Here is a 25490-nt window from a genome sequence, read left to right on the forward strand (position 1 = left end):
GTGACAGAGAAAGATATTAAAGCCGAGACGTTGTTTCCGACAACGGTCCTAATAACCGGTGTTGTGTTGAGTGATGTGTTTATGTAAGCTCTTTCATCAATCATGTTTTATAGCTTCAGGGAGGCTATGGCACAGACACAATTTTAAATATTGCTGTTTCCCTTATTCAGGTTTGTCCACAAATGGTAATACATTAATTTATAATTTGATGTGTTGGATTCAGATCTCCCTCTGAACAAATAATGTAAGTTAAAGAATATGACTGAATCATATCACATTTTATTCGGGCCCATCCTCACCAAGGATGAACATGATGAAAATGATGCCTCGCTATAAACACTAGTAAAAGTTTAGTGATCATCCACACTGGAGGAATATGTATGGATCAGTGTTCAGCATATTCTGCTGGACCATGTAGACCAGGTATCGATTAATAAGGCAGTAATGAACACGGGACATCCCCTGGTCCAGATGTGCTCCATGTCAGCGACATTACTAATAACACTTTGATGTGCTTTAAATAGTATAGAGGAACCTTTATTTGAATATAGCTATTCAGCGACAAACTCTGTTTTGCCTGCACGTCCGTATCATGTCATTGCTTCCCTCTTTGCTCAAGCGGTTAGCATGTGATTTCCCTTTTACTGACTGTTGTCAGTTGTTGATCTTTTTTTACTGTGCTCATGTCTTTAACTGTCCTGTGCAACTGTTTGCAGTGATGCAACAATGCTATCATTACTGGCAAACGTGATCAGTCATACCACCTCTCTCCTCAAGCTTTCCTGGATTCATTTAGCCTAATATTTCTATTTATTTATTTATTATCTTAAATTCTTTTAACAGATGCTTGGTTTTTAAAGAACAGCATAAAATAGAGAATATGCCCAATTTCATGCTCGTATGTAGGTCACTTTAACTTTTGGCTATTAGACCTATAAAAAATGTACTTACATATTACTGACTTATATAATTTATAGCTTTTCCAGGCATTTGCATGAAGAGGAATGGAGGGGAGGCTTCCTTACTGCACGGGAGACAGCTGAGAGAGAGACCTGTGTAGCTGAAATGTGGCGCTAACTATTAGCTAGATATACAACATTAAGGCTGTAAATATTTAGGCCTACCTATCATAGTGCTGGGAACTAATCAGGCTCAATCTGTTCATCCATGCTTTTCTCTGCAGGCTCTGTCCATGAACACGTTCTCTTGCTGATAGACTACTGTGCGTGTGTACTGTACACGTGTTAGTCCACATCAACAGCGTAATTCATTTATTATTGTTATTAAATTAGTACACAATTGTTTTCTAGGGCTGCAATCTGCAGTCCTGTCGTCTAATTAGAATAACCGCTCAAACGTCCTGAAATACCTGCTCACAGTGTGTGCCTGATTGTTCAATATATTCGAATCAGTTATGGGTCTGTTCTCAACAGTATGGATTAGTTCTAATACAGCAGCGAATAGCCAGATTATAGCCTACTCAATTAATTACACAAACAGATGAAAGATTTTGTGATGTCCCAGGTTGCCTATAGGTCCTGGGCGCTCCACTGCTTAAATGTCCCTAATGTATTACGTTTTTTAGCATACAGGAAAATATTGGGTATATCAACACAGTGCAATGATGGCTGACCCTATCCCTTAACTTTTTGTATTGAACTCATCATTTGAGTTAAGAGTGTAAAATGGAGCTGTAAATTTAATAGGAACTAAAAACTCTATCAGTGGTAATTATTGCCACCTGAAAAAAACAAATGCATTAAGAAAGGCTACTGATATGTTTGTTATGGATCATCATTTTCATACGACTTCTAACAGTAGATAACTATTCACCTCCCTTGGACTTTTTCATATTATGTAGTTACTGTTGAAAAGTGATTGAAGTATCATGTACTTGTGATTTCTTGTAGAAATGTCTGCTACTCAAAATTGGTTTGGCTCAGTATTTTACAGCCTGCAGTGTTTTTGATTCAGCTTCAATTTTCTGGCACTGTCTGGAACTGTTTTCAAATCATCTTCATGGTGACATCTCAGAGCAGTTTTCATTCTGTCCTACAGTTCAGAAGGAGACTTTCTTCATATGTCTGCATGGTTATATACATCATGCACAGCTTAATTATTGACTTGACCATGCCTGAAGAGATAGCTAAAATTAAATCATAAAACATTTAATATCTACTAATCCTTGCCCTTCTTTATGAGACTTTTCCCTGCCGCTGTTGTGTGTTAAGCCAAATTTGACTCAATACACTGATAATTCTTGTAGCACTTGACCATCTGTTCTCTCTGAGCAGATGGCTCTCACAACTAGAACCAACAACACTTCCATATAACATGTTTTTGACTGGTTGTCAGTGATGATAGTTGGAGAGACAGGGGAAAATGGCTCTTCCAGTGATCTAAAAGATGGCCCTCCACCATTTTTAGTGTTGGTTTAATGTGAAGTATAATGTGAAGTATATTTTGGTATGTTGTTCTGTAAATACAAAATACATAACCGTGTATTCTCTGTATTTGAGTGTTTGTGAAATGGTTGAAAGTGCAGTGATAACACGTTGGGATAGAATACAATGTTAATGTCCATCCAGGGTGGATGTTTTTTTTTGGCATCACCACCAGTCAAAAACACATTAATACTATCAGTTAATCAATGCTACCATTCAGTTAGAACATGCTGGACATTAATATATTCATTCACACTGGCCCTCATTTATCAAAAGTGCGTACACCAAATTTCCAGCGTACACCTGGCGTACACCCAAAATCACGGTGACTTTGAGATTTATCAGTATGGACGTTGGCGTACGGCAATCTCAAATCCTACGCCAGCTCAGGAGGTGGTGTACGCACGTTTTGAGTTAGTGCAGAAAAAAAAATCCTTACGCACTGAAAAGATATATTATGACCCACTGTAAAAAAAAACAACAGCATAATTACAAACTTCAGTGTTTATTTTTGTGCAACATGGACTTCAATGTTTAATTTGACTTTACCAAAGCATTTGATTTATATGTATTCCTTCAGATGCGAGCCTGTGCGCTTTACATGACGTTTCAGGGTTAGGCCCGGCAGTTGCGGACGGACTGGGTTCAGTAATAAAAGGCTTTTAATGACCAAAATATAATTTAGACTGACAAAATAATAAAAATGACATTCTTCTTCTAAATAACAATAAACATCATTAATAACACATCTTACATCTTCATCCGGGGCCGGGTCGCGGGGGCAGCAGTCTAAGCAGAGATGCCCAGACTTCCCTCTCCCCAGACACTTCCTCCAGCTCTTATGGGGGGACACCGAGGCGTTCCCAGGCCAGCCGGGAGACATAGTCCCTCCAGAACCGGCAACAAAGAGTCCAACATGCACTGGGAACAAGTCTGACTTACTGCCGGCAATGCGGACCAAGCTCCTGCTTCGGACGTACAGGGACCTGACAGTGGACCTGACAGGGACTGTCCAGTGTTCCACGGCCCGAACGAAAACCACACTGTTCCTCCTGAATCCGAGGTTCTACTATCGGCCGTATTCTCCTCTCCAGAACCCTGGCATAGACTTTCCCGGGGAGGCTGAGAAGTGCGATCCCCCTATAGTTTGAACACACCCTCCGGTCCCCCTTCTTAAAAAGAGGGACCACCACCCCGGTCTGCCATCCCAAAGGCACTGTCCCCGACCGCCACGCGATGTTGCACAGGCGTGTCAACCAAGACAGCCCCACAATATCCAGAGACTTGAGGTACTCAGGGCGGATCTCATCCACCCCCGGTGCCTTGCCACCGAGGAGTCTCTTGACCACCTCAGTGACTTTAGCCCGGGTGATAGATGAGTCCACCTCTGAGCCCTCATCCTCTGCTTCCTCAATGGAAGACGTGACGGCGGGATTGAGGAGATCCTCAAAGTACTCCTTCCACCGCCCGACGACATCCCCAGTTGAGGTCAACAGCTGCCCACCTCTACTGTAAACAGCGTTGGTAGGGCACTTTTTCCCTGAGGCGCCGGACGGTTTGCCAGAATCTCTTCGAGGCCAGCCGATAGTCCTTCTCCATGGCCTCACCGAACTCCTCCCAGGCCCGAGTTTTTGCCTCCACAACCACCCGGGCTGCAGTCCGCTTGGCCTGTCGGTACCCGTCAGCTGCCTCAGGAGTCCCACAAGCCAACCAGGCCTGATAGGACTCCTTCTTCAGCTTGACGGCATCCCTTACTTCCGGTGTCCACCACCAGGTTCGGGGATTGCCTCGACAGGCACCGAAGACCTTAAGGCCACAGCTCCGAACGGCCGCTTCGACAATGGCGGTGGAGAACATGGTCCACTCGGACTCAATATCTCCAGCCTCCCTCGGGATCCAGTCGAAGCTCTGCCGGAGGTGGGAGTTAAAGATCTCTCTGACAGGAGACTCGGCCAGACGTTCCCAGCAGACCCTTACATTACGTTTGGGCCTGCCGAGTCTGTCCAGCTTCCTCCCCCGCCATTGGATCCAACTCACCACCAGGTGTCCAAGACATACGGCCGCAGGTCAGATGAAACAACAACAGAGTCGATCATTGACCTGCGGCCTAGGGTGTCCTGGTGCCATGTGCACTGATGGACACCCTTATGCTTGAACATGGTGTTCGTTATGGACAAACTGTGACTAGCACAGAAGTCCAATAACTGAACACCACTCGGGTTCAGATCAGGGGGGCCGTTCCTCCCAATCACACCCCTCCAGGTGTCACTGTCGTTGCCCACGTGGGCGTTGAAGTCCCCCAGTAGAACGTGCACTTTCCAGCACCCCTCCCAGAGACTCCAAGAAGGTTGGGTACTCTGCACTGCCGTTCGGCCCGTAGGCACAAACAACAGTGAGAGACCTATCCCCGACCCGAAGGCGCAGGGAAACGACCCTCTCGTTCACCGGGGTAAACTCCAACACATGGCGGCAGAGCTGGGGAGCTATAAGCAAACCCACACCAGCCCGCCGCCTCTCACCATGGGCAACTCCAGAGTAGTGAAGAGTCCATCCTCTCTCAAGGAGTGTGGTTCCAGAGCCAAAGTCGTGCTTAGAGGTAATCCCGACTACCTCTAGTTGGAACCTCTCATCCTCACGCACGATCTCAGGCTCCTTCCCCGCCAGCGAGGTGACGTTCCACGTCCCTAGAGCTAGTTTCCGTGTCCAGGGATCGGGTTGTCTAGGCCCCTGCCTTCGACTGCCGCCCGATCCTCTACGCACCGACCCCTTATGGTCCCTCCTGTGGGTGGTGAGCCCACGGGAAGACGGCCCCTCGTCGCTCCTTCCGGCTATGCCTAGCCGGGCCCCATGGGGAAAGGCCCGGCCACCAGGTGCTCGCGTGCGAGCCCCAACCCCGGGCCTGGCTCCAGGGTGGGGCCCCGGCTGCGCCATACCGGGCGACGTCACGGAACTCAAAAAATGTTTTATTCATCTTTTATTCCGCTTTTTAAACTGCCAAATAAAACCATTTTATTTCTTTCTACCTCCCTGGTGATCGTCTCAATCTCCACGTCAGAGAAGTTTGTCTTTTTTGCCGTGTTCCGTGTGTCCATTGCGTAAAATGAGGGCGTGGGGGAAGCGGAGACTTGAATATATAGGGGTGTGTTATTCTAATGACGATTGTTTTCATCCGCGGCATTTATCAAGGGCAGGTATTGCGTACACCTGGATTTTAAAGGTACACACAGCTTCATAAATCAGGCGGTGAGAGGAGTGTAAGCAAAATCTTACGCCAACATATACGCCCGTTTCTACGCAAGAATGATAAATGAGGGCCACTGTAACTATAAATTCATCAGAGAACACAATTATAAAATTCTGTCAAAACATGAAGGACATAAATGTATTCATTCACAGCCGACCACTGCCCTGAACTACATATATGAAGAATAAGTAAATAAGTAGCAGATAAGAATCTTTTTAGAATAAATGAGTGTTTTACTATGTGGGTCAATGAAATGACGTGCATTTTCTTTGTCCAAAGCCATTATTTTAATGTAAAATGTACATTTTATTTAAAATGTCAATTATTCTATGATATCTACTTTATGAGGAGCCTATTTAATTTATTTAAATATAATAAATGATTAGATTTTTGATGTACTTAATTCCCAAAATGTCAGGTGGTGCAACCGCCCGAACCATAGACACAGAGAACATAATTGTAGTAAAAATTGTATTACTCAATACAATTCATGTATAAATATTCTGGTATATTTGTATGTTAAATTGGTTACAAATTATTAAAAGTTGTTAAACAGTGCTGTGTTAGATGTATTAAATTTTTCAAGAAACTTTAGTCCGAAAAATGCATTTCTTCAAATGTCAAATAGCGCAACCGACAAAAAAAAACATTTTTATGTAATATCACTTTAAGAAAACCATGAACAGGATATGGCATCACCAAATGACCCCTATGCTGCAGTTAATTAGTAATGTTAATTGATATTTATGTTAATATTATGTTAATATACATCTTTCTGTATGATATTGTATTATCTAAAGCCATTATCAAGCAAAGAGAAATCAGCACGACTTAGAGCTAGTTTAAACAGGGATCCACTTGCAAGGGCAGAGTACCTTGCCAAAAGGAAATTGAGGTATTGTGTTAATATCTGGAAGAATTAAAACTAAAGTTACTATGGTATTATTTGTTTTCTTGGTATGGTTTTATTACATGCATTATTATTACTTAAATAGTAATGTTCCATGTTACAGTACAGCTTACTATATTAATTTGAATGATTACCTTTCATTACCCATGCTATTCAATGAATATATTGATTTAAAAATGATAAATATTTAGATTAATTTAAATAATAGGGTTGCAAATATGTTTTGTAGTTATCAAAAGAGGAAGAATGAGGGAAAGATAGTGAAAACACCAGTCAGTCAGCTCCCCAAGGCAGGACAGGAGAAAATAAGGCAGCAATGGAAGGACTACCAAAGAAAACACAGGGAAAGACAAAGGGCAGTGGAAAAAATAACCAACTTAACACCAGAATCTATTAATTCAACAATCACAGATGAACCCTTTCATCTAGCAGAGACACAACCTAACCCTCCTGATCAAGCGAATAATGCCCATATGAATGGGCAGGACCATGCAGGAAGTGGTGAGCAACCATCATCAACACCTGAGAGAGAAAGAAACGAGGCAAAACAGTGCCAAGCTTTGCGAAAGGAGAAAGCAATACTAAGAAAAAAGATGCTAAGATAAAAAAAGCAATTGGCAACAGCCAAACTAATCACAGATAAATTGCGGAAGAACATTGAAAGAATGAAGAAAACCAGTCAAAGTGAAAAGTCAAGGAGTTAAAAATAATTGCCCTGCAAAGAAAGCAGAAAGTAGTACAATGTATTTGTTGCGATGGAAACAGCCACATAACCATAGGTTAGGTGGCAAAAAAGATACTGTGACAAAAAACAAGGACAAACAACAGAGGCTTGTTTTAATGTAACCCCTAACTGAGCTATATCCTCAATATAATTCTGAAGTGGAAAAGCCATTTTCACTGTCATATAGACAGTTTCTTCGGTATTGTCCCTTTTATGTGACACCACCAAAACATTCAGAATGAAACACTTGTGCTTGCATGGACCACGAAAACCTTAAACTGTTAGTGGACAAACTGCAGCAGAAAGGTATGCTGCAAACTGCTAGCATTTCAGAGCAGTTGGCTTCAATTTTGTGTCATCCTGAAAGCAAAGACTGCATGTATTGGATTTGTACCAAATGCTGTTGCAGTGAAATAGAGATCGATGTACCTCAAACGAAAGAAGTGGTTATGTGGAAACAGTGGTCAAGAGAGATAAAATCAGATGGTCAGAAGAGGTTCACAAATTTTGATAAGATGGTGCACAGTGGAACATGCTCTAAGCTGTTCGAGATATTCAATCAGAAACTCAATTCTCTGGCTAAACACCATTTCAACTGGTTACACCAAGTCGAACAGTGCAGGGAAGTAAAAGAAACCTTAATGGAGGATGAAATCTGCATTCACATTGACTTTTCAGAAAGTGTTTCCTAGAACTCCAAGCTTTCCATTTTGGGGGAAGTAGGAAACAGGCCACAGTTCACACATGTGGCCTATACAGCAGATGGATGTCAATCATATGCCACCATCTCTGCATCCCTCCGGCACGATGAGCGTGCTATATGGGCCCACTTAGAACCAGTGCTGAAGGATGTGGTGGAGAGATGCCACCACCCATCCACAACTTTACATGTCATGAGTGATGGGCCTGTTACTCAGTACAGAAATAGGAAGAGGTTTTACCTTCTTAGCACAGTACCATTCTTCTCTGGCTTCAAGTGTGTAACATGGAACTTTTCTGAAAAGTTTGTTTGGTCCACATTGATGTGTAGGCCGCTTGTCTAGCACCACTGCTGAATGTTGCTAATGTGATAAAAATAGTCCCTGTCATATGTGGCATCTCAAAAAAAAAAAAATAGCCCCACCAGGACCATACTATTATTATTCTGTTTGGTCTTCATCACTTAATCAGTAATGAAGATGGAGAACAACAATGATGAGAGGACACACCCCGGGGGTGCACCTGTATTCAGGATAATGGTGAGAGGACACACCCCTGGGCTGCACCTGTATTCAGGGTAATGGTGAGAGGACACACCCCTGGGGTTCACCTGTATTCAGGGTAATGTCATCAGAGAATACTCCAGTCATAAGGACCCTCTATGGGCGGTCAGTTAAAAAGTTCCTGATCCAGGCTAGACCACCATTGACATTGAGCTCAAACAGTCCCATACCTGGATAGGTAATTGTATTTCAATCGGAGATGGATGACATTCTGATCCTATTTTCCAATCGATGTTGTGCACATTGCTTTGCATGCGTCATTCATATTCACATGACATTGATCTAGGATGCGAGTTGAGTCTGGCGCAACGTACTGTTTCAGCGTTGTGTGTTGAAAGGCACAGCGTGTTAAAGTCTTCCAATAAATAGACTGACTGGTCAGTTGATTGTGAAAGTGCAGCATTAAAACAGTTAGTAATCCTTTCCAATGTCTCCTTGTTGTTAGGTCCAGGCACATAAACTAAAATAATGACCTGTGACCTGTCCAAATAAGCATGGTAGAATGCTCTGAATTACACAACAAGAATGTCAATCTCTGGTGCGAGCTGTTCAATGTTAGGTTCTGTGTAGCCCATGTGAAAGCTTCATCTCAGAGGGAGATTAGAAATTCTCTTGAGTAGGTGATTGCTGTTTTTCTCCCAGAACCCATTCAGCCAGTAGGTCTGAACAACATTCAGAAGAAGTGTCGAATACGTCCCCTTTCAAACACGACACAACGTTTAACATTTTATATCCAATGTGCTGGAGTACAGAGCCAAACAAAACTTGTGCAAATACTTTTGGAGCTCACTGTAGGTCAAAATAATGAATCAACATCTCAACCATGGTTTACTCACATTTTCACTTTGAATTGAGTGAGAGGATGGAAATGAAAATGCCTGCAGTATTATGTACCTGTTGAATTTATTACTGATCAGTGACTGATTGAATTACCCCAGCCCACTCTTAAGTCTCAAGGGATTGATGGAACAAAGGTAAAATACAGAACTGGGGAAGTTCCGTCATGGTGCCATTTACATAAATAGGCTTATTTTCTGAGTCAAGAACATTACTAATCCCCAGACTTAATATTAGTCATTTGTGAACCGTTCATCTTTTAAAGAGACATGATACTTTAGCGTTAGCTTCCTCTTAGGAACTGAATCCGTGGTCGCCTCAGTTGACCCTGTTCAGAAAGCAGCTCAGAAACCTATTAACAATGGATTTTCTGAAACGACATCCTGAGTTTGGGTTATATTGACATGCACACCCTTCTGAGGAACAGCCTTTCCTTTTCATTTTCACCAAGGCTGCGAATGGACATGCCATCGGCTGTTGGCCAACAACCATCATGATAACACATTGTATCGGATGCATGATGTGACCATGTTTTACCTGGTCATGGACAAAATATATTGATCTATTGTTAATGTGTATTTCCTATCTATAAATGGATCAGGCTGGACAGTGCATTGCCTAATCCTTGTTTGTTCAAATTTCTTCATTTCTGCCATTCTCAACCCCCAATGTGTCTCCATGCTGAATGATATTCTACAGAGCTCCCATTCTGCTGCGTGTGGTGGGCAGGAGAGCGACAGTTTGTGTGCAGTCCTACAATCACAGCTTTGTGGCAGTTTGTTCTGAGGGGGTCTTTGTCGAGGAAAACCCTTCAGGGGCCCCCAAAGTTCAGTCTCACGTTTATTGGGCCATAACTCTAGGGGCTAAACAGTCTCCATTTGTACAGCCCGGCTCATGTGTTGGTACAGACAATTTGTGTGATTTAGAAAAACAAACCGGCTTTACTGACTCTCGCCTGTTAATGTTTGTAAGCAGTAGCTCAAAAGGGTGGAATGCAGTTTAGAGAGAGTATGTTTTTCTCTTGAAAATATCTCTTGTTGGGTCTTGTCCTTCAACTCACCAGTGAAGACATTTCACTGTGTCCATACAACACCATTATGGTTTTGCTTTTGACTGTGCCGTCGTCCTTGGACCAGATAAAGGGTTTTGCCTTAAACAATGGTCTACTCCAAAAACACTTAAAATGTTCGACCCCATGATGTAGCTTTAAATTGTTAATGTAGCTAAAGATGCTAAAGAAGCAGTTGGTAATTCCTTAGAAACTGATATTTCTTTGTCTTTGGCTAGGTTCATGGGCGTGTGTGTTCAGGAAGGCCAGCTCCATGCTCTGACTGAGGTAAGGAGAACCCCTATTGATATTTTTGTGAATTCTAGGTAGCCTGCAGGAGAAAAGGAAACATGACTGTGCCTGCTGGCTGTGTTCTTACTATGTTTAACATCCGTTCTACCATGGAAAGGCAGTCCAGAAACGTGACCGCTTCTCTAGCATCGCTGTCTTCAATAGGGTGATGCAGTGCTCATATAGCTTATTTTTTCCAGCACCAGTCAGTTATGTAACAGGGATAGATAAATGCCAGTGACCTGTTAGCAGAGTAAATATAATTTCAAGGTGTAGCTGTGTGCTCCTGTCTGTCCCAAGTGTTTTATTGATCATGTTTTATTTCTTCAGGTGAACAGTGACATATCACCCAGTACAAGAGCCTGTTAAGAGCGTTGTGTTCTTCCTGCAGGCCCAGTTCACATGTGAACAAATAGTGCGGTGTGTGTTGATGTTCTCTATAAAAACCCTGGGGACGGGTTCTCTGCTCGAGCTCTACTTATTTATACCCTCATCCGTGCGACTGGGTCAACGCACGCGTACATCTGTGGACATTTTGCTCTCTTGTTTCGTAATACTGAATAGATAACCTTGTGCTAATGATTACCGTTGATTAGGGGGGAGAGTTTACGATGGGCGGACCACATCTGAGCCCAAAATGTGCAAAATGAACGGAACCCAAGTCGTCCTGGGTTTGGATCCATGGAGATGAAGGGAGGGGAGGATTCTGCTGTCTCTCTCCCTGTTTGTTTCCTCCCCAGAGGTTTTCATCTGAAATCAGCCATAAATCCTCTGGGTCAGGGGAAATGGATGCGCGTATGAGACAGGGAGGGACAATTGAATGCTAGCATAAAATGTTTCTAAAGCCTGTTTATAGGTAACAGATTTGATGGGTAATGCTTAACCCACTCAGTTTTCCAGAACAAAACACCAACGCAAGGATGTTAACAGTTATCCTGCATTTACAGATTCTGTGTTTCTTTGGAAAAGGAACATGTACATATAAATAGTTCACCATGTTAATACGAGAGTTTCAAAGAGGTGGGTGTGTGGGTGTGTGTGTGTGTGTGTCTAATCATAGTATGACCCAGGTAGCAGCACTGCTGTCTGCACTTCTGATATCCTGACCACAAAGAAATGAAGAGTTACACGTTTCCAGTCTGCGATTAGTTTTTTGTTTAATTTATCTTTAGTGCTAGACTAGCGCTGACAAATGTAGAAAGTATCAGATAAAATTTCTTGCATCAATTCTAATCTGTTTCTTCATTATTCTTTATTAAAACCCCTCCACCGTTTTCAAGGTATTAAGAGGCAACAGTCTTAATGTCGTCATTCTATCTAAATCCCCTTGGCCTCCTTGGGCACCAGCAGGCCCCGTCGGGTCTCCACTCGGCACAGTAACCTCTGCTCTCCTTTACCGCGGTCTGATAGGCTCCACGTTAGAGAAAGACTGATTAGGGGCATTACAATCTGGCTAATCCATGACCCACTGGGGGATTACACCATTATTTGAAACTGCTTGCAGTGGTCACTAGAGATAATTCATTCCCTTTTTAGTATTTTTTTTAGCTTTATTCAGGGAAGCCCAGACGTCAACTCGCTGTGTCAGTTAGGGACTCCTGTCCAGATCCGTTTGGCCATCAACAAGCGGTTTTAGACTTCCACATTTCCACTGTCTGGCTATTGCCCTACTGTCCTACATTGGTTGGCTTGCAGTCCTATGTGTCACTGGCTTTACAGTTGGTTTTCCCAGTGAATGTGTTTGAGTTTGTGGTAAAGGTCATTTTCATTATACCCAAAAACAAAGACGCCTGTTGTAAAAAAAAAAAAAAAAAAAGGTCAGACCAAAAGAAAAGAGATTGTCTGTAACCGGAAGTCAAGGGTGGAGTGGGCGTGGCCTCCAGTGTTCTGAACTTTGGCCGGAGCTGCTTGGTCCACTCATCCCTCCGCTCCTACAGAGGGCAGGGAGTGCATCATGTCCACACTGACCCGCTGGCAGTAGGATTTGTCCGGGCTTCACCGTTGTGTTGCAGGCCCTTGGAGGAGCACTAGGCTGGCAGACAGCAGATGCGGGGAGGGGGCTACAGAGGAATTTGTAAGGCAAAGACGATGTAATCCTTCTGGGATTGGTTTGGGAATTGGTCTGTTGGGGGAGATCTGGCGGAGAGCCCTGCGGTGTTGGGGGATTCGCTGCCTTAGACCCGTCCAGCACACTCAAGTTCGGACCCATCTGTTGTGCCGCCATTCTATGCCGTTTGGCTGCGCCGTGATGAACTATGTTCAGATGTCTGCCTAACCGTATGGAAACCTGGACCAAAAGTCCACCTGAGCAAATGAAAGGGAGTCACATTGTAACCTCTTCACTTTACACGGACTACATCCTGCACACTAATTCCATGGAAATGTAGCGGACATGTGGAGGAAACGGCTGCGTGTAACGTTGCCTTTCCTAGGAGTCATCAGTTACGTCCCTGTGACCTAAACCCCCCCCCCCCATCTGAACTAGGGCGACAAACGAAGCCAGCCAGGGAGCCCTGTTATTCCACCCGTCACTGCCGTCGGTCGTTAAGGGGCCGATTGTGCGTGTTGACGCTGTACTGTAGGTTAGTTGTCCTGCGTGAGACAGCGGAGCCTGTTGTGGTTAGAGCCCACATGCACAGCGTAGAAGAGAGCGCTACTTGTTTGCCAGTCACTGTCACTCACGTGCTTGGCTTTAGATTGATGTCGTGGTAGGCGTGTTCTGGGGTAACTCTGAGGAGTTCTCAGACCTGTCTTCCTTAATGGAAAGGTGTAACCACCAGGACACACAACGGATATGTAGCATGGGCAGGATATTTACCCCCTAGCCCCAGACCCCCCAGCCTTTGTTCTCATCAAGGTAGTTTGATGAAACCTTCCTAAACCACTCCATCTCTCTCCTCTCTTTTTTCTCTCCTCCGGCCTCTTTGTTTTTGTAGTACATCAATGGCGGGAACCTCGAGCAGCTGCTGGATAGCAACAAGTCTTTGAGCTGGTCTGCCAGGATCAAGTTGGCCTGTGAGATCGCCAACGGCCTGGGCTATCTGCACTCCAAAGGCATCTTCCACCGGGACCTCACCTCCAAGGTGGGTCCGTCTTGATGGGGACGTCCTCAGAACAGGGGGCCATTTTTGGAAAGCGGCCCTTTTTTTTTTTTTCTCATGAAATCTACAGGAGCTTAAAGTTGTGCTTCAGTTTGTATTCTTCTAACCTTGGGATGTGGTTGTCTGACGAGTGGGTTACGTGACTGTGTCTATGGGAAACTGAGCCACATGGGACTTTGAACCGTGGGTCATGTAGGGTGTAAACACCTTGTTCAGTTGGACCTAATCGACCTGACACTAACTGGTAGCAATGTTATTCTGTTCATGAATTACCGATTGAGCATGAAACCTATCCTGAATACTCTATACATGGTAGGCATTTTGGATGCTCAAGGTTGTCATTTGTGTTACATGTTTGTCTTCAGAACTGCCTGATCAAGTCAGATGAGAATGGCTACACAGCAGTGGTCGGGGACTTCGGTCTTGCTGAGAAGATTCCTAACCATGAGTAAGTCATTTTGACGGAAATACTTATTCAGTAAACAGAGGCCAGTGCTATACAAACGTGGAATTGGCTGACATTAATTGTTTAAACAGTTTTTTAAAACAGAATCCATGACAGAAAACCTAAACCGACAAAAACATTCTATCACACGGTTTAATCCCAGAAAACTCTCAGAATATAATCCGGATTTGCTCATTTGAGTTGAAGTCCAGTTAAATCTCTCTGTACTAAATAAATGTGACTGACCGGTGAAGGGGTGGCCTAGTGCCAGTAAGAAAGGGTCATTTGATTAGGCAGGAACATGAAGTGCTGTTCAGGTCAGGAATAAAGTGTTAGTCTAATAATACCATACCAGGTTAAGAAGCCCCTCTCTCCCTCCCCTGGCACTGATATTTAAGCGTTAAGGCACGAAGGGATGTGTTATATAGCCAATAAGAGCCGTTCTTAGGCACGGCACATCGCCTTATTGCAATTACACACTGGTTACCAGCACAATAAGAGCAGGAAAACGTGCTGTGACATCCCACCCATGGTATACGGTCTCATACAACGGCTTTTAGCATTCAGGATTCTAGGTAACCCGTTTTTTAATAAAGATTATAATAATAAAGATTAGAAATCCTGATCATGAGTTAAGTACCTGCTCCTAAAAACAGTAATGGAAAATAAACAGTTTGTCTGCTGTGATAAATATTGCATAAATAGTAAAAATGTCTGACAGTAATTTATTGCATTATTGTCTCAGCCCGAGACGTGCAGTCTAACGACCAGTGGGGTTTCTCCTGTTTCTCCCTGCAGTTCTGACGGGGAGAAGCTTGCTGTTGTGGGCTCACCCTTCTGGATGGCCCCTGAGGTCCTGAGAGACGAGCCCTATGATGAGAAGGTTGGTCCCTGAATGATGGACTCCCCTCTGGAAAGGGCTGGACAGAACCGCTGGTCTGATACACATCAACCATTCAATCCTGGTACTAATCTGTCCGTCTGGCTGTGTGATTCCATTTCTAGGCTGACGTGTTCTCCTACGGAATAGTCCTCTGTGAGATCATCGCCCGGATACAGGCCGACCCCGATTACCTCCCTCGCACTGAAGTGAGTACCACTCCGTTTCTTCAGTCCTCATTCCTGACATATTACGTCAGACTAACACTTCAGAAGACTTCTGCCTGAGGTCCAGTTAGAGTCACCATCACACCGCTCAGAAGAACACAGCTCGTCAATATGTTGGTTCTGATGCCAGAAAAGAGATTAACATTGATGGCATCCCAAACCATGGATTTCCTGTCTGACCTCTCAATCCCTCCACACTCTGTCCTGATAGAACTTTGGTTTGGATTATCATGCCTTCCAGCACATGGTAGGAGACTGTCCTTCTGACTTCCTGCAGCTGGCTTTCAACTGCTGCAACGTGAGTTACCCTCAATCGTAGTCTCTCTTTGTTTTTGTTTTACCAAAACACCTACTGTAACTGCTCCTAAAAATCTTTATTTCCTGGCGCAGGATAAAAACCTAAAAAAATCCAATAAAAACAGTGGGATTAGAATGAATCTGATTTACTGGAACGCTGTGATCTTGTTTGACCTGTCCACCCCCCTTCCCGTCTCCGTGTCCACTCTCTCCAGATGGATCCCAAGCTGCGGCCCTCATTCCCCCAGCTGGTTAAAAGGCTGGAGGAGATCCTGTGTAGGGTGAGGGCTGAAGAGTTGGAGGGCGAGTGTGTGGACGACAAGAAGCCCACCCTTAAAGGTGACACCATCTCATGTATCCCCTTCAGAAGCCTGACTTCTGTGGCACTGGAACGGTTTAATGCACTAATCTTCAGAGAGAATGTGGTGAGGATATCATGAGCAGGCGTTTTTCCTGGCTCCAAATTAGGTAACGGTGGTACCCCAACCCGCATGCTCTACTGGACGCCCCTCTGAAGTTCTTTATATAATATCTGGCTACACACTGCTAGAATTAATCACAGTCAATATTATTGTTGTCTGTTGTCATTGCTATGCTATGTTCCTGTTCATTTGACTTGCATAAAAAAAAAATGCATCAGAGCTATATATATTAGAGCCTCGTCACATTTTTTCCTCCATCCTTGCCTTGACGCCACGTCATCTATCTATCTCCCTCTCTCGACTTCCTTCAGCTGTACTAGGCTCTGCTACTTGCGCTGATCCAGCATCTTCACGTTCATGTTATTGTTAGTGACTTAAACATGTTAATTGTGTAATTTATTTTACACTGTGTATTGCATAATGTTTTTGGTGACCGTACACACACACACTAATCTGATTGTCTTTTCACTAGTCATCTTTGTTTTGTGAACTCACTTCTGCAAGTAATCTGAAATGTGGAGAAAAAAAGAATATGCGAATTGGTTGTAATTCAGACGTTAAGTTTTATTGAAATATTTTGACATGCTTGGGTGTAAAAGAACTAGGATTCACTTGTTTTTCCGACGTCACTCATCTCCCCGACGTCAGGACCAGTGTGGTCCTGTATGCGATGTTGCCAGATTTATTTGACGGTAAACCACTAAATCTCCAGTGGATTCCACAAAAATCGACCCACCCAAGCCCATTAAAAATAGCCCAACTGGTTAGGAAACCTCCCCACCTGGCAACACTGCCAATATGGAAAAAGTTTCCTCCTACCATCACATTAGCTGCAGTGTTTCTCTGGTATTCTCTGTATGAGCGAAAAATCAGGTTTTATCATGCCAACACAGAGGCGGTGCGAGATTTTAGGAAGGCGGACGCCTTTGAGTTTTGAATGCAGGATAAACCCTGAAGAAGTAAGCGTTGTGTGGGTGGAGAGGTAGGGATTGCAAGTACATTATTACACGATTTACAAAAAGCAATAAGCAGGAACCTCCCTGACAATTAAGATTATTTAGGTTAAAATAAAACAGTTGCAGCCTTTGACATCATAACTTGCGACTCCCAATAATAACATTTACTTTGTGACTGGTGAGGTTTTGGTGTATGTGTTCCTCATCACGCAGCAAGTTGAATCAATCCCAACTGCTCCACCTGCTCTCTCTCCATTGTCCCCAGGCTTAAAAACACTGAAGGTTAGATTTAGACCAAATTAAGGTAGTGCAGTCAAATTTAACATAGTCAATTCATAAGCATTAATAAGAACAGACAATAGTCGTTTTTCTTTGTATTGTGAAACCACGAACCTTTGATAGCTGGAAGACATCGTTGGCAATATTCTACATTTCCATATATGCAGTTTATAGGTAACCAATAAGGCACAAGGGGTTGTGGTATATGGCCAGTATGAACCACAGCACTTATTCTTAGGCACAACACATTGCAGAGTACCTGGACACAGCACTTAGCCGTGGCATACTGACAGTATATCACAACATACTGGGAAGCCTTATTGTTTACCGATAAACGGCAAATTGCTATGTGAATCTCAGGCAGTAGTCTGCACGGTCAGCCAGACCAGAAGCAACAACCTACCTATAGGGTAGAAAACCACTTTGAAGGGCACAAGTGTCAGAGAACTAATCATGTTTATGCACCCTAATAATCACCTTCAGTTCTGAGTGAAACCACCTTGATACCACTGGTCTATAGTGCTGCAGAGGACTTTGTACAGGCAGCAACACCTGGCCTCACATTGTTTTTCCTAGCGGCAGTCCCCCCCCAGGGTCCTGACTACTATGTGTTAGCCTGCAGCCCGGCTCCACTTGACACCCAGTTTCCATGGAATGACGGCACCGTGTAGACCAATGGTTTCCTGGAACCAGGAAGAAGCTGTAAACCAAGGAGCGGTCCGGCTGCCAGTAGCTGCTCCACGTTGTAATCTGCCCGTGTTGCATATCCAGTGGGACTGCTTCCAAAATGGCCCCCTGTTCCCTGTATAGCACACTTCTTCGGACGGCTCTACATACAGACTAGGGTTTCGTTGGGGATTTACCCCAGGTCCACTCTAAATAGGTCCAATGTGGAGTTAGAGATGTCCTTTCGTTCACCGGCTTTGGCCTGACGAGTACCCTGTACTGTCCCAAGTCTTGTACTTTTGTGCGCAGTGTCAGCTTGCAACTTCAAATTGCCTAAAATATCAGTGTGACGTAACCCACTTCACATCGGATCACATCAGTGAAACAAAAGCGTGTGATGGAAACCACCATTTCTGTAGTGGGTTATTTTGTCATTTGTCTTTTCACAGGTCCCGTTTCATTTCTAATTTGGTTAAGGGTCCATTTGGAGTTTTGCGGTGTGGGCCCTTTTTCACAAAGCATCTCTGAAAAAACAATTGGTCCTAACAGCACAGATACATCCTGGTGTGGGTCAAAATTAAAGCTGTACATGAAGCCTCATTAGTCATAAATCACACATCGTTAACAGATATTTTGGAGACCTCACAAGCTGTCCAAACCAATAAAGCGTTACCAGCAGGTGTTTTTGATCACAGAAAAGGGCAGAATCAGTGGTTTAAGCCAGCGTTCCTGTCACCCCAAAACCTGAGCTTGGAGTTCTATTAGTCTTAAAACAGGCTTTAACAGGATTCCTAGGACAATTTCTGAGATGCTTTGAGTTTATAGGCCCATGGCTTTGCAATTGTTTGGGCTGGCTTTCCTCCCTCGTTCCTCCCTGAAGTCCTAGTCCACTTCAGCACTTCTACTTCATATCTTAGAATGTCTTTGCATATGTTTCGACCTATGCAATTTAAGTCGGTGTGAGAATTTTACTGAGCCTTCTGTTTATCTCATGTCTTTACAGTAAATGTTGACCTACATTGCCCCCTGGTGGTTATATTGGCAACCAACACTTCAATACAACCCCATGTGTTGTGCACTAGAGATTACCTTCTCTTCCTCCCTCCTGTCCCCAGGTCCAGGAGACAAGGTCCAGTCCATTAAGAGGTTAAACTCGTTGGGATTGCAGGACGACAAGATCCCTCCCAAATCCCCACGACCCCGTCGCAACATCTGGCTCTCCCGCAGCCAATCCGACATCTTCTCCCGCAAGCCCGGCCGCAAGGTCAACGTCCACGACCCCTACTACAATCCGGGCCCCAGGGCTGTGCCGGGTGCCCGCAAGATCAACCCGTTCAGCGCCCGCGAGGACCTGTGCGGAGGCAAGATCAAGTTCTTCGACATGCCCAGCAAGTCCGTGTTCTCCCTCATGTTTGACCTGCACTCTCCCCGAGACAGTATGTTCTCCTCTGGGACCCAGACGCCCCCCGTCCACCCGGGCATGTGGCAGGAGACCTGGTTCACCGGCCGGCAGTGCCGCTCCCTGCCCGCCTCCCCCCAGCTGGCCCTGGCGGATGGCTTCTGCCCCGCGGCCTCTTGCCCTCTCTCTGCCACCACGTCCAGGTGCGACCCGGCCCAGCTGGGCCAAGACGTCAGGCAGAAGGTGCTCAACTCCTGGGCCAAGAAATACGCCGTGATGGAGATCCCTCCGTACCGCGGGGGTAAGGAGGAGGCAGTGGAGGCTGAATTGGAGGACAGCCAAGATGAGAGCTGGTCTCTCACTCCCGTGCCCGGCGACAGCGCGGAGGCCATGGACTGCTCCGGCAGCCGAGGGAGCCTCGTGGAGGATGGGGACAAACCCTTCTGTCGCCGTGCGCAGGCCCACAACGGACGTCCGCCGGAGGAGCGCGTGGCCTCCGCGTTTGAGGACATGGAGGCTGAGGACCAGGGGGGAGGGCAGCAGCAGCCCCGTCTTGCAGTCAGTCTCTGTCCCCCTCCAGACAAGGACCTCCTGGCTCCCATCGTCCTGGTGCCCTGTACCGCCTCACGAGCCTCAACAGACCTGCCCTCCAAGTGTGACATATAGGCCTCCGACAGGCCACAGAAAGGGAGTCTTTCAACAGAGACAACCCTGGGATTGTGAAGGAATAATGACGTGGCAACCGTCATCCTGATCAATGCTCTACAGATAGAGATTATTGTGTAAATTGTTTTTGTAATATACTGAAAAATATGTATATTTTGTTTCTTTAAAAACAAACATAAGACCAGGGGTCTCCTAATTGTTTGATGTTCTGCATCTATGCTGGTTATGAATCACTGCCTTCTCCTTGATGTTCAATGGTTTTATTGTGATCATGTTGTCCCATGGGGAAATGCATAGGCGCAGATGTGTGTGCTTGTGACGGCAAATAATTAAATGAAACACTCTTAACGGGGAGAAAGGGTTAGGGTCAGAATGGAAAACCCAAAATGGAAAACCTGCCTGCCGTCCTTCCTAACATTGAGACCTCTGCCTTAAGCTTTGACTGGTTTTATTTTTCTACTGGCCTTGTGTGCCTGCCAGAAGAGTCCGTCTAAACCAGAGTTGTACAGAACGGATTTAGACCATATGAGAGTTCCATTCAATGAGTGGTTTACCAGACCAGTGATGTCTCATGACTCGACATTTTATTTGACAGACTTAAAAGTAAAACAAACTACATACATTGTGGTTAAATGTACACACCTCCACCAGACAGAAATGTGATCCGTTTGCCCAATTCTTTCAGGTCTTAGAGATGACACTGTTTATAGAAATATAGATTACATAGTTTCATCAAATCTTTTTGCTACTTCATTATATCTGCTGTTCTGTCATACATAATTACTTTAACGAGAATGATGACTGTCTGAAACACTGCAATGAAATCCTTGTCATCATAGCTTGATTGTGTGGTTTTGGAATGGGATCCATCAGGCTTATGTTAAATGTACCTTTTTCTTGCACCTACCAAGTTGGCAGAGCAGCTGTGTTGAATATGATGGGGAAAATCTTTTACTAGTTGACCAGGTTGGATCTAGTTATTTCACTGACACTTTAGTTTATGACTGGCTTGGCACCAGTTGTGGTCTACTAAAATACTCCAGTCATTTGATTAGTAAATTGCACTTGAAAGGAAAACATGTAATGAGTTAACCTTCCCTGTCACTACATTTCTATGCAATTAATGGAACTCCATCTGGATCATTTTCTAAAGGAAGATCTGTCTTTATGTCCCTACAGAACTAAATTTATTTGTCGATGCAGCCTGATAAATATTCAGATGTTTGCCGAAGTTACGTAACTTTCTCTGTATTTTTAATTCTATGTACTTTGACCGCAGTTTGAGCTGTTCTGTGGAAATGTATTGCTATTAAACAATGTATTTCAACTTCAAATCAGTGTTTGGATTTGACAATGTTTACATTTTCCCAAATCTGGATTACATTTCACCTTTTTAACATGGTTGATAAGAACATATAATGTATCCCCCAGTCCCTTTTAAATAAATATTTAACATTTTCTCCTAATGCTTATTTCAATGTATGACACTTTTGGCTTTTAACATTTCCTAGCAAAATAAATGCTTTTTATTCCAGACACAATCGACCATGTTTGTCTTACGAGGAAGTATTTTCATTGAAACAATACTATACAAACATTCAAATGAATCTAATCAATAGAGCACATTTAACAAAAAGGCTTAATTTACTTAAGAATGCACTCAGGCCCCATTGAATGTTTACACCACTTCTACTTTGGTGGCTGCACTACTGGAGAACGTCTTACCCCATACAGATTGCATTTTGTGAAGGTGAGCCTTGGAGGACTTAGAGAAGGTGCTCTTAACAATATGCAGCGGTACAGACTTGCCACTTAGATAAACTTTGTTCAGGCACTCCGGGAGCCAGGACTCAGAGCTCTGTGGCCCACCTAACTTCTCAGTCAGTGTGGCTGCGTAGGAGAAGATGTACCCGGTCATGAATGCATCAAACCCTGCCCGGTGGGTACCACCCTCCAGCTTCTTTCTTTTAGACTCGTTCTTATCTGACTCTGTTGTGGCCTGATGCTGTTGCTCTAACACTCCATTTCCTTGCCCTGGGTCTTTGTCTGTCTTCCTTTCCACCTCTGCCGACACAGTTTGTGGTTCTGAGATAGTGTTTTCTTCAGCCTCCATGTTCTCCGCCTTCGTTATCCCCTCGCTCCCTGAGACCTGTGCCTGAGTCCCATCTACCAGCTCGGTGACATCGGGAGGCTTGGTCTCTGTGTCAGGTATCAACTGGTCCTGGCTTTGCTCCAGCTCCATATGACGCTGCTTGTTGTCTGGGGCACCTTCAGAGTCAACTTTACCCTGAGAGGAGTTCTTTCTTTTCCTCTTCCGTTTCTTTTTCTTTTCCTCATTTTTTTCATCATACTGGATGATGAGGTCAGTGTCATGTGACAAGGGACACTGTGACCCATTAGGGCACCAACCATAAGCCTGGAAAATATAGATACACAAGCAATGTGATTAAAAAAATAATAATACTGGTTCCTTAAGACTGCTTTTTTTTTTTTTATAATCCCAGAAATACACAGAGGGCTGGTTATCCTGGCATTGAAGGGATCCTTTACATCAGAATCTGGATCTAAGGTGCTACTACTTACCGAGAAACTCTGGCAGACATTGAGTGGTCCTTCTGGGATGGACCCAGCCAGACAGGGCCGGTAGTCCACATAGCTGGACAGATGGCCTGAATACTTGCAGAATTCCAGGAACAGATGGCGTTCACTGTCACTAGCCTCGATCGACTTGCTGTTGTCCAATTTGCTGGGAGAAAAAAAAATAAGAACACCACTATGACCTACTAAAATGTGGCTCAGAAGGTGTAACAAAGACTGCCGATACAAACTGTCTTGATGTATCGGTGAATACTAGATTATATGTTGAATTCTAAAAGTATTTGGACAGTGACACATTATTATTATTATTTTGCATTTCAGTACTTCTTTTTGAAGTTGTACACAGAGTATTTGGTTAAAGTGTAGACTGTCAGCTTTAATTTGACGGTATTGTCATCCATATCGGATTAAGCATTTGGAAATTACGGCAAGGTTTTGACATAGTTCCGAAAGTATTTGGATAATTGGCTTCACAACCTTTTCTAGGCAGATGTGTTTGTTTTCAGCATAATGCACAAGAGAGCTATCAATGTCTAGTCTTGATTCTAGGCTGTAAGTCAAGCTGGCCATCATGAGGCAGATAAATCAGAATAAATCAATCAGAGACAAAGGCCAAAGCAAACAGCTTTTTCGTATCTTAACAAGAAGGAAAGAAATGGTGAACTGCAACATCTTATCTGATGAGATACAACCACAGATAACCAAACTCATCGGAACACACCTCATCATGAAGCAAGACAATGTCCCCATGGACCATGACGCCACAGCTATCAAGGAAAGACCAAAATGTGGAAATGGCTTGACCAGCCATGTGACTCACCTAATCTGAATTGAACCTCAAAACAAAACAAACCTCAAAGCAGGAATGGAAGGTGGCTGTAATACAGGCCTGGCAGTGCCTCACCAAAAGCTACCTAGTGTCTGGTGAGGTCTGTGGGTCACAGACTTCAGGTAATCACTGAATGCAAAGAATTTGCATAATGTTAATCTTTCCAAATGTGGAGGACTGTTCACAGAATGTGCTGTACAATAGCTTCAAATTAACGCTGACGGCACTTCAACCCATAGTCATTGTATCGTTTCAAATCCAAAGTGCTGGAATACAGAGATGAAATGGAACTAAATTTGTCATTGTGTCCAACCCCATTTGGAGTTCACTGACTACATTTGTCTTTACTGTACTAACCACTTCTTGTAGGCGTACTCCAGGTAGGAGGCAGCAAAGCGCAGCTCATACTCTGTAGCATACTTAGTGTCATAGATCCCTGCTGGGAACATCTGGGACAGGTCAGCAGTAAAAGTGCCTAGTTTATCTGGCAAATGGGCATAGAAGCACTGATACAGAAACACCATGTCGATCAAGCCATTGTGCAGAACTAAAGGCTTGCGTGCCCGCAGGAGTTCCACAAACAGCATGCGCATGTTTATTCCATGAGCGTCCGAACCCTGGATAACAGAGAGAAAAAACTGAATCACTTCCCCACTATAGGAATAAGCAATAGTTCACTAAATAGAATGTGCAGGCTAGTGGTGTGTTAAGCTGTCTCTTGATTAAGTTGGGGTCATCCAAATGAGACTGTTCTCACCTTGTCATTGCCCTTGAGATAAGGGACACCTTCCGCATATTGCTTGTTGAAGTCAAACCCATGTTGCACCAGGAACTGCACGGACTGGGGCTCAATCACGTACTCCTCACTGCAGAGTAACGTCAGGTTGTATACTTGCACGAGGTAAGTATCGTCCTGGATAGACATGGGGCATCATTTAGCCTCGACATTCGCAAAACATCTTGTTTCGCGTTCTCAACTGTGCAGAGAAAATAATCACCTTGTTTTCAAGTTTCTTGTAACAAGCCAAACCAAGGGAGAGAATGGAGCGGGTCCGAGCTGCATTACATATGGCTTTGTAACGGTCTTCAATACACCTGAAAACGAATCCAGTATTGCACTTGAGATTATATTGTAAAAGTACAAGCAACGTTAATTGTAGATTACATGACGAAAAATATAATCTTTAATGAATAAACAACAATAGTTACTCTGCCAGCAAAGCTTTTCTGCTTCCAAGGCCACTCAGTTCCTGAAGATGACGCAGACAGAATATCGTTAGTGTCGACGGATCCGTGTAAAGGATGGGATCATAATAATATAGCCAAGTACCCAAGGTACTCATGTTTTGCTACTGTAAATTTGCTGTAACTTGTACTCACCGTATCCAAAGCGATAAAGGAAGCAGTCTTGAAAGCAAGGACCATAGCAGGCCACAGTTCTTTGAAATTATCATTCTGAACATCAATCACAGGGACTGCTGTAGAGGATGTCATAGCTACCTGGTTCATATTTTCCAGCGCAACCAAAAGTTATGTTAGCTAGTTAGCTAGCTGAACACAGTGGGGGTGACTAGACTTAATCCTGAATGACTGAGAAACGTATTACAGGATGTTTTCACTTTTCCAACGAAAGCTTTCTGTTAGGTATTATGCCTTATTCTACACGTTTAATGGATTTAATGTATTGCTTTGTCAACAAGTATTTTTATCGGGCCAATACCCAAACGCATGTCTAGAATGAAGCGCAGGTTTAGCTGTAAACATTCCAACGTGGTGGTTCGAATGGGTCCTAAAGTGTTACGGCTACAATGCATGAAGGACCCGAATAGAAGACAACGTTTTCCAATTTGAAATTGGGAAAACATATTTTACCTTTCTGTAATCTATTATATTTCAATATCGACAAAAAATGTAATGTTAACTTTGTCAGGATGCATTATTCTAATTATTATGCATGATATTTGC

General features: G+C 43.9%; 2 protein-coding genes across 3 annotated transcripts in view; one reads left to right on the top strand and one right to left on the bottom strand.

Annotated features, from left to right (window-relative positions):
* Window positions 1-21556, top strand: part of tesk2 (testis associated actin remodelling kinase 2) — a 37633-nt gene extending 16077 nt beyond the window's left edge. For both annotated transcript variants that reach the window (XM_020044879.2, XM_010891358.3), the window contains exons 4-11: window positions 10709-10757; window positions 13697-13843; window positions 14227-14309; window positions 15105-15189; window positions 15312-15395; window positions 15625-15711; window positions 15926-16049; window positions 19149-21556. In XM_020044879.2, coding sequence (XP_019900438.2) covers window positions 10709-10757; window positions 13697-13843; window positions 14227-14309; window positions 15105-15189; window positions 15312-15395; window positions 15625-15711; window positions 15926-16049; window positions 19149-20098 — 1609 coding nt within the window. In that variant the 3' untranslated portion in view covers window positions 20099-21556. The remainder of the gene's footprint in view (window positions 1-10708; window positions 10758-13696; window positions 13844-14226; window positions 14310-15104; window positions 15190-15311; window positions 15396-15624; window positions 15712-15925; window positions 16050-19148) is intronic.
* Window positions 20666-25382, bottom strand: toe1 (target of EGR1, exonuclease). Its single transcript, XM_010891360.3, has 7 exons — window positions 24906-25382; window positions 24735-24775; window positions 24524-24620; window positions 24283-24438; window positions 23883-24142; window positions 22682-22844; window positions 20666-22514 (listed from the first exon to the last, which is right to left on the bottom strand). The coding sequence occupies exons 1-7, from the start codon at window positions 25032-25034 to the stop codon at window positions 21777-21779; spliced, it is 1584 nt and encodes a 527-aa protein (XP_010889662.2). The 5' UTR covers window positions 25035-25382; the 3' UTR covers window positions 20666-21776.
* Window positions 25383-25490: the final 108 nt, after the last annotated feature.

The sequence above is a fragment of the Esox lucius genome, chromosome 3 (assembly GCF_011004845.1).
Source record: "Esox lucius isolate fEsoLuc1 chromosome 3, fEsoLuc1.pri, whole genome shotgun sequence".
Classification (NCBI taxonomy): Eukaryota; Metazoa; Chordata; class Actinopteri; order Esociformes; family Esocidae; genus Esox; species Esox lucius.